The 19904-nt window shown below is 36.4% G+C and overlaps 1 protein-coding gene across 3 annotated transcripts in view; it reads left to right on the forward strand.

The window, feature by feature from the left end:
- The window catches only part of Synj (synaptojanin), a 137345-nt gene that overhangs the window by 54632 nt on the left and 62809 nt on the right, over positions 1-19904 (forward strand). For all 3 annotated transcript variants that reach the window (XM_069828632.1, XM_069828631.1, XM_069828634.1), the window contains exons 14-15: positions 4852-4997; positions 13228-13365. In XM_069828632.1, coding sequence (XP_069684733.1) covers positions 4852-4997; positions 13228-13365 — 284 coding nt within the window. The remainder of the gene's footprint in view (positions 1-4851; positions 4998-13227; positions 13366-19904) is intronic.

Consider the following 19904-nt stretch of genomic DNA (forward strand, 5'->3'; position numbering starts at 1 on the left):
TTCATAGTATAACATAATGTAATAATTTTGTATTATTAGTTTTACCATAGTAATTAAAATTAAAGTAATTGTTAGATATATTTTGTGTAATAATAGGGTCAGTGGTAGCCCAAACCCTTTAACCAGTATACGCCACTGATATATATTGCAAGGCTATGTCTTCTGCAACTGGCACTGATGATTTTAATTTACTTCTTTTGTGGTTTATGGATGGACAGTATACTCTGAATATGAGATTTGAAATTATCTGTTGGATCTGACCGTTTTGATACAGTTCAATTCTCGATAGTAGCTTCAAATAAAATTTGACATTTAATACTGTGTTATTTGTTAAATTTAATTCAATATTAGCTAAATTTAAGACATTTGCAATTTTATCATAGCTTTATTGTGTATGATATACTCTTAGACATAAATTTTCCATCCATCCACACACATATACTAGAAATCATTACTATTGCCGTACCTGAAATCATGATGGTATAGGAGACACTTTTTCTGTTGAATAATAAAATACTGTATGTTTTATGGCATTATGAGTTGCTAATTGATTTTGAATATGTTATTATATGGAAGGAATTTCAGTGAAAGATTGTATTCAAACATGTCTAATAATGTACTAATCATTGCAAGTCGGTATTTTTTGTAGGTTCGAAGTTCTCAATAGATTGATTCAGAATGATGATAAACGTGGTTGTAAACAATATCTCAGTCACTTAGATAGTTTCTGTTAAGTGTGTATGCGGTTTACACAGTAACCCTAAAAGAGAAGAACTTCCACTGTTACGAAAATCGTATATTATTCTTTGTCTTTTGTTGTAAAACTGGTAGTTAAGGAAAGATGTGGGTATTAGAACTAATTTTCATAATCTGCACAACTAATCTGGGAGTAAGTCTTAATCTCTGCTCCCCCCCCCCCCCCGTACTAGTTAGTAAAAGCTATAAGACCACGACTGCTAATTTTAACGGAAGTTTCTCACTTGACTAGATAAAAGAAATCCAACTTAATACATTCTGGTGACCAGATCACTCTCTTGTGGTGTGTGGTAAAAATTGTCTTGTTGAAACACACCATTACCTTCTGGAAATGATTTCTTCAGCTGCAATAAGACTCTTAAGTCTCCAATATGCGAATATAATTGTCACTATTCATCATTCCCTTGATAGAAATTAATGATCTAGGCCCTTCGTGTGTAAAACAACTCCAAAACATTTTTGGGAGATGTTTTTGTGCTTGTTGAAGATGAGTTGATGAAACTTTTTTGGATCCTTTATGGACGTAAGTAACACAGTGGTCATGAACCTCGAATTGAGATCCATTGGAAAAAATACCTTCTTCTAGTCATTCACTGTCAGTTTCTATGTAATTTCGCCCATATTAAGCATTTTTTGCACATATCAGGGGTTAGCAGTTTTTTTAATGGCTTACGAGTCTTGCCCAACTTCCAAAAGTCTATGAAGCACTGTTGTAACGTGAATGTCTATCCCAGTTGTAGCTATTAACTCGCAGATTGTAGACAGCAGATAGTCTAGGATTTATTTTACTTTTCCTGAGAAACTGTCATCTTGTGGTGAAGTTTTCCTTATATTTTCATCCTCCCCAAATGTAATCGATTCATGTGAATCCATATGATTGTGACAAAAGGTTGTGATATATAAATGTTCCTAGAAGATCAACCCAGTTACCTTGAAGAAACTTCGAAAAAAAATTATCACAATTAAGAATTATGCTCTTTCATATCATAATGCCATGACGAACTTTCATTACCTGTGGCCCTAGTCATTGCTAATTTTTCCAAATTTCTATACTAATATTTCACATTAATCATTTTTCTGATATTTATAAGAAATTTTATATGTACGGTTTATGTTCACTATTCGCTAGTCGAAATCACTAGTAACATTTAATTTAACTTCTAAGGAAGTAACGTTTCTAAAGCTGTCTACTATTTTCACACTTATAGCACTTTTCTCTGGAGCTGTTTTGTGTAAAATAAAACTACATCATCTGTGTAAAAAGAACATCCTTCAATAACTTTACCAATAAGTACTGAGTTGTTTCATCTGTGATTCTGTAGGATCTGGACTTGGCAGTGTGATTCATAAAACTGTAATATAAAACATTTAGCTAAGAATGTATTGGTAGGTATATGGTCTGGCAAAAATTACTGTTACAGTACAAAATTTCGAAGATAATCGAATTTAATAATAATAATAATAATAATAATAATTGTTTATTTAACCTGCAAAGTTAAGGCTATACGGCTTTCTCTAACACTCAACCAGGAGGAATAATATTATAAATGGCAAATGACAATTAACAGAAATGGCAGTGTTCAAAGACGACAATAATCGAAGTTCTGCTGTGTATAAAAAGGTATAATGATCTGATTTCAACATATAGATATTTTTAGATTCCATGGTAAATAGGTTTTGTATATTTATAATTTTATTAATTACCAATATCATAACAGTCAGCATTTAAGGCTTTTATTGCTCTGTCTACACTGATGTAAGATATGTTCACTAAAGAAGAAAAAGTTGTAGACGCAATAATGTAAATACTAATAAAAACAATTATTGTGAGTACACTGTTAGCCAAATGGCTATAACTCTTGCTTCCCATGCTTGTAACCCGAGTACGAATCCTGGAGGATCTAAGTGAAATTTGTGGTAGATTTTCATGGAGTTTTTCCCCTTTCCCCAACTGGCATTCCACTATTACTTCAATAATTATCATAATCATCATACTGGTGCCCTGTAGACCATCTCCCATGGTGTACCAAGAGGTATGCTAGGGACAGAGAGTCTACAATTTTATTATTGTGGCATGTTCCCCTAGAGTGAGATGCTTGAGTGAAATTGAAGTAAGTCAGCACCGTTATTAGAAAAAAAAGTTGAAGAAAGACTGGTACCAGTAGAATTTGTTCACGAAATCAAGTTCGTTTTTAGTTTTTTTTTCTTTTCTTTTAAGGTGTTATATTAAAAGTACCAGGTCTCTTGAACCCTTGCCTTTTACAAAATATATGATGATACAAATTGAAATATAAATATGTAATATTAAAGAAAATTGATTGATAAGACCGTTAAAGATGAAGGTATTAGATGGAAGTTACGTTATTTCTCTTAGTAAAGGGTTGACATGAAGAAGTAGCTTATTCCTGTAAGTAGACTGTAGTTTTTTAATATGAGCAACCAGGAAGGGTATATAAAGTTCATTGTAGAGTTCGACATTGTTAGTGAGGTAATGTGCACCAGTCATTGTTATGCCGACGGCTCTTTGAATTCCTTCCAGACTCTTGATGTGACTGGGATGAGCTTTTAAGGGTTATCTTACACAACTTTTCTACTTCCTCATATAAAATACTGCAAAAATAATTTCGATATTCTTTGTGAAAATACACACTTCAACATTCTTGAAATAACTAAAATGCTCTCTCAATTAATAACACTCAATAAAAGAATTGTATTCCAATGGATACCATCCCATTGTGGAATCCTGGGAAACGAGATGCTTTAGCAAAGAAGCGCAGCACTGCTATTTACAGACCTGTTACTAAATCTATGTATTACCCTGTGAAAAAATTTATTAAATCTACATACTTACACTTCAACAAACAAAATTTGATAACACAATCTCAAGGGAAAAAAATGGAACTCTCTGCATCATAATCCACAGTTAATTCCTGATTCACCATGCAAATCGTCTGTAGCTGCATTTAGATTGGCAACAGGCCTTGACTGTTTGGCCAAGCACCTGCATATATTAATTGAAATATATTAGTCCCCTAACTGCCCATTGTGCAACTCAAACCAAGAAATGGATTCGGAACAACTCAAAATCTGTGCTTCAGTGGCTGACCATGACAATATCTTTGAAAAATATTGAAGGGCAAGAGATCAAATGACTTTATTGTCAAACGCCTGGCATTAGAAAATAACAACAACAACATTCTTGATTTCAGTTTAATTCCTGATTATATTATCCAAGATTAGGCGTTACAGAATTTAAATTTGTCATTGAACATGATTGTCTAGCAAAACCTAATATCTTCAAATTGCGTGGTGTGTACTGATACATATAAAAAAAATGCTGATCATATCAGAACTATTGAAGGTCTAGCAACCAACTAGAATATTGTGAAGTAGTATTGGAGTACAAAGCGAAAAATGACATGTCACTGACATTGGATACAAATTACCGATAAATATTTAAGTAAGTATCCCTCTTACCAAATAAAAGTTTTTGGGATGCTGTCTGTGTACAGCCTGTTTTCCCCTTCCTATTGGGCAGATTTAATTCATTCAGTATTTACGAGCCAATTTATTCAAGAATTAATATAATTTTCACTCGAAAAATAATATGTTTTTAACCCTCAGATATTACAATCTCGTAATATTAGTTTCTTTTGTGATTTTTTAAAATAAGTATTAGTCCGAATGAAATAGCATACACAGTATAACCGCAATTATGCTCTATATAGAACATTATTTGCTAAATACAGTTCTACGTTATATTTAATTTGAATAAATTTAATTAAAATTTATGTGTAGAAAATAGTCTTTATTTTAATTACTCCATAAAATGTATTATGAAAAAGTTTGTCATTTGCATAATACTATTTATTTCATTATATTGCTGTTGTGAGATTCCATTGTTACATAAGCTATATTTGAAGATGTGTTTAACATGAATGCAACCACCTCCATTGACTCAGTCATCACCACCATAATTTTTATTAGTTTTGTTGTTTCTGCTGTTACTATTACTGAAATTTCAAAGCTACGGTACTGATAAAAATGTTATGGAACGAGTAATAATGATAGATTTTTTGTTTGTTTGTTTGACAGGAAATAAAGGTGCAACAGCCATCCGCTTTGTTTTCTACAGCACATCTATGTGCTTTGTGTGTGCTCATTTTGCAGCAGGTCAGTCACAAGTTGCCGAAAGAAATGCAGATTATGCCGAAATTACCAGGAAGATAACATTTCCTATGGTAAATGTGTTGTTTACTGTAATTATTGCTTTTTTCTTCCTTCTTTCTCCATTTCCATGTGTGTATGCATTTGATGGAAAGGTAGGAGTACAGTTGGGTACAGTTGTAATTGTGTGTATGCATGTGGATGTGAGTGGAAATGTACGTGTCTGTGGGTAGTGGATATGAATGCAGGTACATGGGATTGTTGCCAACTTCTTTTTCCAGAACCTTCAGTCTCTCTTAGTCTGTTCTTCACTTTCACCTGTCAGATTTGGTATAGAACCCTGTAGTACAGAATAAAAATTGTTTGAGCGATAAATGTGTTAAATTTAACCTTTTTGTTTATTTTGCGCATCCTTTTGCTTACATGATTTTTTTTGTTTTTTTCGAAACAAAAGTCAGATAGTGAATCTGGACATAATGAGACTGGGGAAAGGAGAATTTGTGTGGGAGATGTTTCTTGCTATGCGTTTCCATTTCAAAACATGGCAACATCAATCAACGATTTTTCCTGTATATTTCTGGTGCAATATATTGTCCAGAATTTCGTGTATACTATAGTATTCACAGAACTTCACTGACTGTCAAGGTGCTGAAAGTAAGTCATAGCATGAAATGAGTGGCAGCCAGTGAGGCATTCTGCTGGTGTTGCCAAAAATGAAAATAGATTACACACAAATCACTCAAGTGAAAGGTGAGAGTCACGAAACATATTAATTAACCCAGCTATTTTATTAGATGTACAGTTAATAATGCATCTAGTATACGAAGCCAAAAATAGCAATTAAGTCTTTAAAAATGTACCTATAAAAAAATTTACCACTTGGATGTTAAGAAAGGAATTTAACTAATCACTAATTTCTAATTCACCAAAGTGCCAATTCAATGCCGAGAGACATCTACATCTGGATTAAAAAAAAGTACTGGAAATCCAGTCATCGTTTTTTATACTTTTGCATTGAAATCTTCATTGTTGCACACGAATTATTTTTCGCATGATAACATTCCTAAAGCCAAATCAAACTTCACCCTATCATTCTGCAAAAATTATAATTAAAAGAAACTTCCTGAAAGAACTGTTGGAGCACTTCAGAATTCAAAGTAATGACAAATCATGGGCAGTTATATTGCAAAATAAATACTTAATTCCCCGAACACTCAAGACTTGATGCTGTAGCAACGTTTAGATTTTTAACAGGTCACGACTATTTGGCTGCATACCTTTATAAAACTGGAATCTTCAACTCTCAAAATTGTATCCTGTGTCGTGAAGACAATTCTATAATGAATAAGTGTCACCTTTCGAGTTGTTTTGCTTTCAAGACGTCGCCTACAAGATCTCTGGCTGGACTTAATTGGGAAGCAAGAAAGCAAATGGAATATACCCAAGTGTTTGGACATTAGATTACTACTACAACTACATTCCTAAAGCACTTAATCTTTCTACCTTTATAGTGTTTATAAGAAATGTTTTTATTCTTTTCAGCACAGAAAAGCATTGCTCAGCTTCTGAATTGGAAATGGGCATTGTAATTAACAATTTCAAAATTTTGATTGTCTCTTCGAAAATATCACACAGCGCATCTTCTAGGATTAAGGAAAGAAATGGAACTGCTCCAGAAACTGCTCTTAAATCAGGTCTAGCATGGAACACTTCTAGCTCTCCTTTCAACTTTCTTTTGTCCAGAAATGAATAAACTTCTGTCATTTCATCAAGATATTTATCCAGAAAATTTCTAATATATTTGTCAAAACTTCTAACCTCAAACAAACAAATTGATGTATGTATGTATTTATTCACACTGCAATGGGTATATACCCGGTGGCAGTGGTATCTAATTACACTCAATAATGACAGTAATAAACTTGTTAATTAAAATACATTTAATAATAATACCAATAATTAATACTAACAATAATTTATAATAATAATGATAATAATAATAATAATAATAATAATAATAATAATAATAATAATAATAATAATAATAATAATAATAATAGGGAATATCCTAAATTAAATGAAGCATGATCACTTAAAATAACATTTAAAATAAATCTAATTTGTATCTTAAATCTAAGTTCGAACTAAAACCCACGAGTATGATATGTTCATATCTGCACAAGTACCTTTCCACATTACACTCATTTCGCTGTTAACTCACTCACTGCACTGGAACTACGACACATTTCACTGATTCTATCCTGATTTCACTAACACTTCAAAAACATTTCACTGTTCAAATACTTTGCACTGCCACTATAAACTATAAAGCTTCCCTGACAGGAACACGTTTCACTGACACAACACACTTCACTGACACAACACACTTCACTGACACAACATAATTCTTCACTGATACAACACTTCAATAACAAAATATCATTTACATCCTTTACATACTGTGTATAATTATCGTCTATTAGTAGAGTCCTTAAGCCTATTTTTAAATACGTTTTTGGTTGTTGGTAAAGCCTTCAGTAAGTCTGCAGGTAAAGCATTCCAGTCCCTGATAGTACGATTGAGAAAAGAAAACTTTCCAGTGTCCGTCCTCTGCCTTCTTTCCCTCAATTTATATGAGTGGTCGTTCCTTGAAGAGTAATTTGGCGGTTGCAACCTATTTTTTATTTCTCTCCAGGCAGGCTCACCTCTGTATGTTTTCAATAGTGTGCATAATCGAATTCGCGTTCTCCTGTCCTTGAGTGTGTCCCATTTTAATGGTGAATTTTTCCGACAACACTTGATAGCCCGTTTTTTAATCTTTTCCAGTGTCTTATGTTCTAAACTGTAAGGATCCCAACATGCAGCACCATATTCCATTACTGGACGTACTAGTGATTTATATGCAATCTCTTTGGATTTATCAGAGCCTTTTCTTAGTACCCTCATCACAAAGTGTAACACTCTCCATGCTTTTCCCGCTGTGTCCGTAACGTGTTCCCCCCAGCCGAGATCACTGCTAAATGTTACTCCGAGGTATTTACATTTGTTAACTTCCGGAATGGTTTCACCCCCTAACGTATATGATGCGACTATTTTATTTCTTTTCCTTGTAAAGCTGATGGCTTTGCACTTTAGAGAATTTATTTTCATTTTGTTGGCTATTGCCCAATCATTTATTCTATTTAGGTCAGTCTGAAGAAGAGTAGTATCTTCATAACTTTTTATTTCCCTGTATACCATACAATCATCCGCGAATAAGCGAACCCTAGACAAGATATTAACTGGCAGATCATTTACAAAAGCCAAGAATAGAAGAGGCTCCAAGACACTCCCCTGTGAGACTCCGGGAGTAATTTCAATTGGGTTCGATAATTCCTCCCCTACCCATACTCTCTGAGTGCTACAAGTTAAAAACTCCTTGATCCACTGGAGTACTCTGAAGTCAATCCCCGTTGATAGCAGTGAGATGTCTGTCTGGTGAATGGAAATCGGATTTTCATCTCAGAAAGGATGGAATCACATACTTCCAAGATACCTCTTTTTCTGTAGTCATCATCAGTTCGCAATCTCTTAGCAGGCGCTGTGCTCTCACACTCATCGAAAACTGTACGAATATCATTTCTGACTCCCTGAATTATGATTTTAAAATTCTGAATGTCTTCTTTTACTTTAATTCGTAAAGTGTTTTTTTTTGTAATAAATTGATTAAAAATTATATCTACATGAGGCATTATCTTACTGCAAAATGTCAGCCAGAAAATAAAATTTGTATCTTAAAGTCTTTGTTTGTAGAAATCTTCTTTTTCAATAGTAGATGTTTTTATTATTTTCAATATTTGCATCACTTTAATAAGGTCTTCTCTGTTCTCAAACACATCTTTGACTACATGTGAATGGTAATTCCTTCTGGTGAGTGATAATTGGGGCAAACTTTTCTCTATGATTTCATGCATCACTTTTGATTTTTGTGGTGAATTCGAAAAATAGGAAAAGATTCCTGAGAGATGTGCAAAAAATAAGTGAGCCTTAATGATTAACAGAGGCAGCTGTGGATGTATGAGATTTAGTTGGTGCACATATCAATGGATGTAATTTGCATTTGGGTACTTATCTTTAATCAACTTTTGTACACCTCTCATAACATTTACCCCATTGTAACTCTGAGCAATAAGTTTTCCTGGATTGTCAACAACTAAGGGCTTGAGTTCTTTGAAAATGCAGTCTGCAATAGCATTCTCATTTTGAGCTTCAGGATTAATGAAGTTCCAAAATCTTTCCACTGATTTCCCAGTGATCACATACCATAAGACATTAACCAATTGAAATTCATAAGAGTGGGTACTTTCATCAGATACTACAGCTTAAGTGGCACTTTTTATTTCTTTGGGAACTTCCCCATGATATATCTGCAACATACATTCGAGAAGTTCGTTTTGTATGGTCTTGAAAATACCTTAAACATTGAAAACTGGGAATGATGACTTCTTATTTTTCTGAATTAGGGGTATAAAACAATAGCACTTACAAGGGAACCGTCTCAAATCGTGTAGCTTGAATGTAACGAAAATGCATATTTAAGCTAATTTTCATTTGCTAAGGAACGTGGTGATAGTCATTTGTTTTGCTTTTTCCTCGTTTACAGAATATAATGACTTCGATGCTACTTACACCACTTCTTGCGTACACTCGGATCTTGATAGTTCCGCAACACTGTAACACAAGCTCCCACATTAATGCTGTAATGAGCTAGTCTATTTTATTTTTCTCTTAACTCATATTAATAGAGAACTCTTGCTGAAATAGAAATTAAATTTGAATTTAAAATATTTATTAACTTTGTGACTCACCTTAAATATGATAGTGGGATTCGAAATGAAGTGGTCGGAACAAAGAGCCATTGAACAGTACAAACATTTTATATAGGCTGGTTCTTCACACTCTTCTGTAACACACACACACTGTTTCCAACATGAACATTGATGCAAGAACTTCATCAAACTTTCTCACATGTTTCTCGATCACATATCCACACATCTGCCACGTATATATTAGCATGTCTTTGAGGACAGGTGAATGAAACTGTTGATAAACAACAGAATGAAATGTCATTATGAAGTCCTATCGTGCAATGTGTCTGGAATGTTTTCACAGAAATTTTATGTCTGAAATACTCTTCTACCCTTCGAATTACAATTTTATATTGCCTAAAAATGTACACATTCAAGAGTTGCAAAAATCTTGTAGTTTTTGGAGGGATAATTTGTGTTTTAATTGTCTTACTATATGTGGCTAATGTAATATTTTAGTAAAGCTTGTTTTAGTGGTATTGATCAGTATTACATTACGAGGTGTGATTATTAAATTTCGAAATAAAATTACTTGATTTAAATTTGGCTGCCATCCCTTTCAAAGTAGTCCTTTTCAGTAGCTATACACTGATCCCAATGTGCCTGCCATTTTTAGAATGCCTCCTGGAAGTCGCATTCTTGAAGTCTTTCAAGTACCTTCTGCGATTCATGTTGGAACTCCTCCACCATGCCAAAACAGCGACCCTTTAGCTTCAATTTCATATTCGGAAACAAAAAAAGTCGCAGGGGGCCAAATCTGGTGAATACGGGGGTGAGGAACGACGATCATCTTGTTAATGGTGCAAAACTGACATGTTGCGAGAGCTCTGTGAGCTGGCGTATTGTCGTCATGGAGCATCCATTTCTTCTCTGTCAGAGTTATAGTCGTTCATGTTCAAAATGGACGTAAGGATCATTATGCACAATTTGTCGAATTATTTCGACATTTTCGGTAGTGTTGCATGTGTGTGGTTGATCTGGCCTCTCATCGTCCTCCAGCGATGTTCTGCCATTTCTGAAACGCGAATGCCACTCAAAACACCTCACCCGGCTCACTGCTTCATTCCTGTAGGTTTGTTTCTATATTCCATGGGTTTTGGTTGCCGATTTCCTGAAGAATTTGATGTTGGCTCTCTGTTCCATTTTGGAGTCCATCGTGATTTCGCAAATCCGCGAATGCACGTGCTAACAAAACCGTGTGTAACACAGGTCTCAATGAAGATAGCTCTTTGAAACTTTGTGTTGCATCTCTTCAAGGTTGTCTAGTGTCACTGTTGCGCCTGCATGTCAATCACATGATCCCTTCATCCACAGCAGACACAGATTCGGAATTTAATGACCACATCTCGTATTTGTGAAGTAGACTGTGTGCATTGTGATGTCAAGGTTTTTTGCTTTCTAGAAAGAGTACTTGTTCATTGATACATTTTGTCCTAAAATAATAATTACTGGCTTATTTAACTGTAAAGTTTAAGGCTTGCTCTAAGTTTGTGGGAAAACAAGTTATCTTTTTTTTTTTTTTTTTTTCCAGTGTAATAAAAGGAACGAGAGAAGTTAAGGATTTAGCAGGTGGGCTGGATGGATTTGAATCCACCCAAAATCCTACAATAAACTTTTTTTTCCGTTGTTTAAAATAAAAATTTCTTTGGAAACCATGTTCAAATGAATTCTTACAGTATTCCTTTTAGCTGGGATGACATGTATGCAAAGAAATACAAAATAGTGTGCAATGATTCCTTAATGTTGTTAGGCCTGTGAACAATTGCTTTCAGATTAAATACTTAGAAGGTCGAAATACAACAGTGTTCATAAGTTAAGATTTAAAATAATTATCTTCATTATTTTAAATTGCTTTCAGATTTTACTTTTTCTAATTACCTAAAATAAAATTTGAGAGTTCTGGCAAAGAAATGTTTTTTTTTACAATCAACACTGAGGAAGTCAGATGATAGTCTGAAAATATTTTGACTGGAGCTGCGCTCCAGCATGAGTTCGATTCCTACTTGGGCTGATTTTCTGGTTGGTTTTTTCCGAGGTTTTCCCCAACTGTAAGGCGAATGTCAGATAATCTATGACGACTTCTCAGCCTCATCTCTTCCAAATATTATACTCCTATCACGAATTACATTGACACTAAAAATAACATAGTAGACCCTAGTTGATACAGCATCGTTAAATAGCGTACTATCAGTTTGTATTTGGACAATGTAGCTACAGTAAAACCTCGATAAGACGCGCCCGCTTATTACGCCCTGCACATTTCATATATAACGCCTTTATAAAATACCCCGTTTGTTGCGCTCAAGTCCTGCATAATATGCTGTTTTTGTGGAATATTTTCGATGTAATTTTCAGCAATGTACTGTAACAGCAATGAAACATCTTGGTCACTGAACTTACTGGTGCCATTAACCTGAAAAGCATTGGTATTCGACCCTTTACCTGCGCATTTAAACCTTCATACTTCATACCTTAGTATACCCCACCCTCTTGTTACGCTCTCTTATTCGACTCTTTACCTGCGCGCTTAAAGCCTACATACAGTTACAATACCTCACCCTCTTGCTAACCCTCTCTCAAACAGCATTCCTCACTCGGCCGTAATAAAATTCTGGAATTTTTTGCTGAGCAGTTTGTTGTCCTTTAGTGTATTGAAGTGTCTGTGAATGTCATTACAATGCGTGTTAAACAAAAAGCGCTTTCTGTGTCGGGAAAATTGGACATTTTACGAAAGTACGATGAGAACAGTACTCTTACTCAGAAACAATTCTCTGATGCATTAGGAATCCCATCATCGACATTAAGAACGATAATAAAAAAAATCGCGAACCAATCACAACAGTTGCGACGTCGTCAGGAGGTTATAATCGCAGGAAACTGAAATGTTGTAAACATGAGGACTTGGAGAACACGCACGCGGCAAACAACTATAAATGACTTTTTTTTTTCGAAAGAATTAAGTACAGTACATATTGTAAATGTCTTTGACTTACAGTACAGTAATTTCATAATGAAGTAATACTATATTACCTTTCATGAATCATGTATTCCAATAAAGAAAAATGCTAATAGATACTGTATATAAGTCAAAATTAGTATACTCGCCTAATACGCGGTCTCGGTTAATACGCAGTTTACACCCGGTCCCTTGAACAGCGTCTTATTGGGGTTTTACTGTATATATATTTATAGACAACTATTAAAAACTAAATATGCAGAAAACTTTTTTCACGTTGAAGTCCTACTTTCGTAATTACTATTATAAAGTTCTGGACATCCCAACCAAATGTTGAACTTGCTGAAACTTGACATTTCTCTCTAAACCATGCAATATATTAACAATCTTTGTCCGATTTTTCTTTTACAATATTAAAGATCTATCTATATTTATTTTGTTATTTGTGCCACTTCTTTTGTTTGTACTTATGTGAAGTATTAAAGCAAAATCTTCATTTAGGGCCGCACACTCAATTCCCATGATTATGTGTTCTGGTGTGGTGATTTCAACTATCGAATTGATATGGATAAGGATGAGATGAAGGAGGCTATCAAGAAGGGGGATTACGACGAGATACTGCAGCATGATCAACTCAGGGTGAGCATTATGAGACTTATCACATATTGTCAGGAGCATGTCATTAAATTGATCTAGTAATGTATTTTTTTTTAGTTGTTTTAATAATTGTCAATTTTAGTCTGTATGAGAATATTAGATGACAATGAACTTGCTGGCCAAACTTGAATTGCACTCTGTTTCCGGTGGTGTGTGCTAAACTAACACTGAATTTTATTATTCTCTTTAGAGAGAGAATACTACGAGTTCAATTATTATATTATTACACCTATTTGCCATAAGTTCTGTCCCTCATACAGAGGCGCCTACTGTATGCAGAAATGACAACTACAACAAATGTACTATATATGTAATTTATTCATTAGAGAGTACACATAGTATAAAATACACAAATTACTCAAAATGTCCACCTTTTACATTGACACATTGCTTCAAATGCTCCAGCCACTCGTCTATCACAGCATGCATGATATCTAGGGATATTGGGGCTGCTGCCTTCGCCAAATCTGCCTTTAGGGACTTGATATTGCGGTGAGATTTAGAGCAGGCCTTCTCTTCTAAAATATCCTGCAAGTAATAGTCCAGTGGATTTAGATCAGGGCTTCCGGAGGGCCAATCGCTAGCAGAGAAAAAGTCATGAATTTTGCTCTCCAAGCAACGCTGCATGGACTTTTCCTTGTGGGCGGGTGTGGAGTCCTGCTGGAATATCCAGTGCTTTGGCGCGAACAAGGTGGTGTTCAGGGGCTTCACAGCCTTTTCCGGAATATCGATTTGGTAGTTGGTGGTATGTGTTTTCATCCACTGTTTGCAGAAATGCAGTGATGTGACGCCCTCATATGCCCCCCCCCCACCAAACCATAACGGACGCTGGATGGTGACCTCTTTCCACTTTCGGACATTTCGCAGCAGCTTCCTGAGATATGTGAGCATACACACACGATTTAGTTTTTTTTCATGGTGAAAATGTTATCATCTGTGAAGAGAATTTGACGTGACTGCCATTTGTGTGTTTCTCCAGTAGTCTCTTGGCTCTTGTGGCTCTTATTTACCTTAAAGCTGTTGTCAGTCGCTGTCCCATACTTCTTCGGTATGCTGAAAGTACAGGGTCTTCTTTTATTATGCATGACATCATTTGCAGAGCGATGTTCATTTCCCGTGCCATTATTTTTTCCTAGTGGTGCGGATTTCTCCGAATTCTCTCGACGACGTCTCTTTGATGGCTGTTGGTGTCCTGGTTTTGTGTGGCCAACCACTTCTAACTCTCATCACAAGAGGAAGTATGTGTGTATCATTTGATACATTGATATACAAATTTCTTTGTTATTTGCAGCAGTTGCAACAAGTTGAAAATCTCTACTGGAGTCTTGCTACATTTGTCTAGCGCAAGCACTGTGATGTGATTCTCTTTCACTCCCCACTTCATATTAACTAAACGGCATCTGGTCGTGAACTGCATGAACGCGGGAACTGGAAGTGTAGTGTCGCTCTGGTGAGCACCAAGCCGCAGGTGTGGCAACCTAATATGTTCTGGCAGCAAATCAAACTTAGGGACAGAACTTATTATTTACTCCATCATCCATGGTCTCTTGTCTTTGATAAAGAAACTGCCAAGCTATAGTCAAGGTCGAAAACTTTAATTCTTTCCTCATGCTTTTATATTCTAATTGTGAATATTAATGAGTTAAATACGTAAATTTGTTAACTACAAACTTATAAACAATATTTAGTGTTGATAATATCTTTGAAAAATATTGGAGTGCAAGAGGTCAAATGACTTTGTCAAATGCCTGGCATTAGAAAACAACCACAACAACAATATTTAGTGTTTTTATTTTCGGTTTGACATTTATATTTAATGAAGTTTTTAGTGTGAGACCATGTAACTTTATTTTCACGATGTCAGTAGAGTAAACAAGTTATTTATTTTATTTTTGTGTTAGATCTTTCTTCGTGAAACAACAGATAATTGATAGGATAACCATGTTCTTTTCTTAGATCGATTTCTCATTTGTAAATGTAAAAAACAAAAACGAGAGTATATAATATATTTGTTCTGAGTATGAAAAAACTCGCATGTTAGCACGTTGTGAAATTAAACAGATGAATTATTATTGGCTACATCTGTTATTTAGTATAATCAGAATGTGTGTGGACAAAATACAGATACAGTAACTTACATATTTTTTGACACATTCTTGGAAGCCTTGAAAACTCCATTATGTTAGAACAAACCGAACCATTCATCATTTGAATATAGAACAATTGATCTTAAATTGTGTCAGCAAATGAAAGTACCTGTTATAATAGAATAACTCTTCTCGGGTTCTCAGCCAGGTGAGTTGGAGATTAGCTTCCAAGCTTTCGACGGCTAGCTCTGCCATCTTCTTCAGGGACGAAGTGATGTGGGACCACGTCTAGCCGGTATATATGCAAAAGTAGGGCTTCCCGCTGCGGGCCAATCAGGAGCTAGTTCCTAGTCCCGACTGTCTGCCGTGTGCTGGTAGTCTAAGCGTATTGATGGCAGGTTTCCATGCTGTACTCAGCTGTAGACCCCCATCTCTGCTGAAATTATTGCCATCTAGCTGGATTTCGATGGCTTCCTTGATAACTAACTCCCAGTAACCTGATGTCTTGTCCAAGATGGTGGTGGCACTGAAATCTATCTTGTGACCAGTTTCTAGGCTGTGTTGGGCTACTGCAGACTTATCAGGATAATATAGTCTTATGCTGCGTTGATGTTCCTTGCAGCATTCCATAATAGTTCGTCCCGTCTGCCCGATGTAGCATTTCCCACACTCACAAGGTATTCTGTAGACACCAGGTGTCCTGAGACCAAGGTCGTTCTTAACTGGTCTCAGCAAGTTCTGGATCTTTGTGGGCGGCTTACAGATGGTTTTAATCCCGTGTTTTCTTAGCATTCTGCTAATTTTGCCCGAGATGGGGCCGTAGAACGGGATGTATGCCATGCCCTTTGTCTCCTCTTGTTCCTCGGCAGGTGGTTTGTCCGAAAAGGCCCTTCTGAGGGCCAAACCAATTTCCCTGTTGCCGAAGTTGTTCTGTAGGAACGTCTTACGTAGGTGACAGATCTCAGAAAGGAGACTCTCTTTGTCCGAAATCCCTCTCACCCTGTGTAGAAGAGTCGACAGGACCATTCGTTTCTGTGCCGGATGGTGGTGGCTGTGTCCATTCAGATATAGATCGGTATGAGTCGGTTTCCTGTATACTCTGTGACCCAGTGTGCCATCTGACTTCCTGGAGATGAGAATGTCTAAGAAGGGAAGACATCCGTCTTTTTCCACCTCTTTCGTGAACTGGATGTTCGGGTGGATATTGTTCAGGTATTCTTGGAATTCCTGAAGTTTTTCTTCTCCATGAGGCCAGTATACAGGAAACCGACTCATACCGATCTATATCTGAATGGACACAGCCACCACCATCCGGCACAGAAACGAATGGTCCTGTCGACTCTTCTACACAGGGTGAGAGGGATTTCGGACAAAGAGAGTCTCCCTTCTGAGATCTGTCACCTACGTAAGACGTTCCTACAGAACAACTTCGGCAACAGGGAAATCGGCTTGGCCCTCAGAAGGGCCTTTTCGGACAAACCACCTGCCGAGGAACAAGAGGAGACAAAGGGCATGGCATACATCCCGTTCTACGGCCCCATCTCGGGCAAAATTAGCAGAATGCTAAGAAAACACGGGATTAAAACCATCTGTAAGCCGCCCACAAAGATCCAGAACTTGCTGAGACCAGTTAAGGACGATCTTGGTCTCAGGACACCTGGTGTCTACGGAATACCTTGTGAGTGTGGGAAATGCTACATCGGGCAGACAGGACGAACTATTATGGAATGCTGCAAGGAACATCAACGCAGCATAAGACTATATTATCCTGATAAGTCTGCAGTAGCCCAACACAGCCTAGAAACTGGTCACAAGATAGATTTCAGCGCCACCACCATCTTAGACAAGACATCAGGTTACTGGGAGTTAGTTATCAAGGAAGCCATCGAAATCCAGCTAGATGGCAATAATTTCAACAGAGACGGGGATCTACAGCTGAGTACAGCATGGAAACCTGCCATCAATACGCTTAGACCACCAGCACATGGCAGACAGTCGGGACCAGCAAGTAGCTCCTGATTGGCTGCCGTGTCCACCAACCAGAATGCGCCTGGTGGTCAGGACTAGGAACTAGCTCCTGATTGGCCTGCAGCGGGAAGCCCTACTTTTGCATATATACCGGCTAGACGTGGTCCCACATCACTTCGTCCCTGAAGAAGATGGCAGAGCTAGCCGTTGAAAGCTTGGAAGCTAATCTCCAACTCACCTGGCTGAGAACGTGAGAAGAGTTATTCTACATCAAATGCCGGGAAAGCCTCAAGTCATACCTGTTATAATTTTCATAATGAAGCAGTGCTAAAGAACAAAAGAATTTTAAAATGACACTGTTTGTGTTTATTATATAGCAAGACCAGAAATGTTCTTTAGGGAGTATATTATAGGTCCGAAAACAAAGGAAATTACATAGAATTGCTCACAGTTCGTAGTGAATATGATGCTTTGTTGACCAGTGACCTGAAACAAATCACGGTTTTTCGTAAAATATTGTTTCTAATTCAATGTAATCTGATAAAATGCATTTCAAATATACTTCAGCTTCTAAGAAAGAGGAAATCACTCATTGTAATTTTGTTTCTATTCTGCTGGATGAAATTACAGATAATAAATCATCTAAATTAGAGCTCTTTACGTGCCTTACATATGTAAATTACAAAGGAAATCCCAAAAAGGCTTCCAATGTAAATGTCGAAGCATTGGTCGTGTTGTTAATATTGTAAAGAGCGTGATTTGGAAACAGCACAAAGCGATAGTTCCTTATACAAACATAATCGCAGTTTGTATATTAAAAAATATGCTACCAGTATTGTAACTCCTGTACAAAGTTTCATAAAATTCTGTTATCTGTTAGGCAGGAGATAAGTTGTTAATTTTGTTTAAATGCACCCCCTGTAAAAGGATAGTTCTTCTCATACAATCATAATCAGAGTTTATACACAAAAAATATATGCTGCCTGTAACTCCTGTACAAAGTGTCCTGAGAAAATTCTCTTAGGAGAGAAGTTATTAATTTTGTTAAAGTCCACTCTTTATAAAGTGGTCAGGAAAAGCCACCCGCATGGCCCAGCCTGTCTGAAGTTGTGTTCAGGTGCGGGTTCGATCCCCACTTGGGCTGATTACATGGTCGGGTTTTTTCCGAGGTTTTCCCCAACCGTAATGTGAATGTAAGGTAATCTATGGTGAATCCTCGGCCTCATCTCTCCAAATATCATCTCGCTATAACCAATCTCATCGAGACTAAATAACCTAGTAGTTGATATAGCGTCGTTAAATAACCAACTAAAAAAAAAGTTGTCAGGAACACTCCTACAGTATAGTCAAAATCTCCTTATGTTTGGGGCATGTTCACTCATATGGCAATAGCCAGTAACAACAACACTGTGTTGCCGCATACTGACATTCGTTACTTTTCTGAATGAAACAAGAATCTCATTTCTACGCCAAGCGGTTTGCATTTTATGCATCTCAGTGCATCTCAGCTGAGACATGGTTTTTATGGTTTTCCACCAGTGATGTTTACGCAGCTGCACAGCTGCTTGTTCATAAGAAAGCCTTATGAAGCATCAAGACCATTAACCATAAACAGCAGGGGCTTCCTCAATATAAACACCCGAGAAAACTATTTATGAAGCAAGAGCAAAGAATGCCAGTTCTGTTTCTGTTTGCTTTGTGTGTAGTGTTCAACATGCGTTGTGTCTGTCCGTGAAATCCATAATTCGTTTGTAATAACCATTTTCTGTGTGTTCTTACCAGTTTATTACTTTATTTGTTTATCAGTAGTGTAAAATTCAATTATGTCGTTCAGCAAGGCCAGTACTAATGAAAGTAATCAATCCAGTGGCTGTAATAGCAAAGTTTGGAAAATTGTATTTAGTGTCTACAGTTTCTTCAGAAAATACTCATCCGAAGAAAGCCGTAAAAATCTTAATTTTTCTAAGTGTCAAGAACTAACTGCCGAGATGTGTTCAATAAGTGTATCAACCGTGTTACATGTATGCAGAGAAGTGCAAAAAGCAGAAACACAGGATGTTAAGAATTTGTTTGTCTTGCCTAGAAAACATATCAATAAACCTAAAAGAGTGACGAATTTAAGTGACTTCGAGAAAGACGATGTATGACGCACCATTTTTTAATTCTATGATAAGAAAAGAATTCCCCACAACTAAGAAATTAATACTGCTGAACGAAAAAATAGGTTACAGTGATTCTGTTTCTTTCACTAAGAGACTGCTGAAACCAACTCGGATTCCGATACAGAAAAACTAATGATGGACGAAAATTCCTAATGGAACGAAATGATATACTGTAGTTGCGTCCAGGTTGAAGTTCTTGCGCACTATGCACCACATCAGGAAATCAGGCGACACTCTGCCGATATTTTACCTGGACGAAACGTGGGTGAACTAGAATCATACAGCAAAATATGTTTGGCAGGAC

This window comes from Periplaneta americana, chromosome 6 (genome assembly GCF_040183065.1).
Source record: "Periplaneta americana isolate PAMFEO1 chromosome 6, P.americana_PAMFEO1_priV1, whole genome shotgun sequence".
NCBI lineage: Eukaryota > Metazoa > Arthropoda > Insecta > Blattodea > Blattidae > Periplaneta > Periplaneta americana.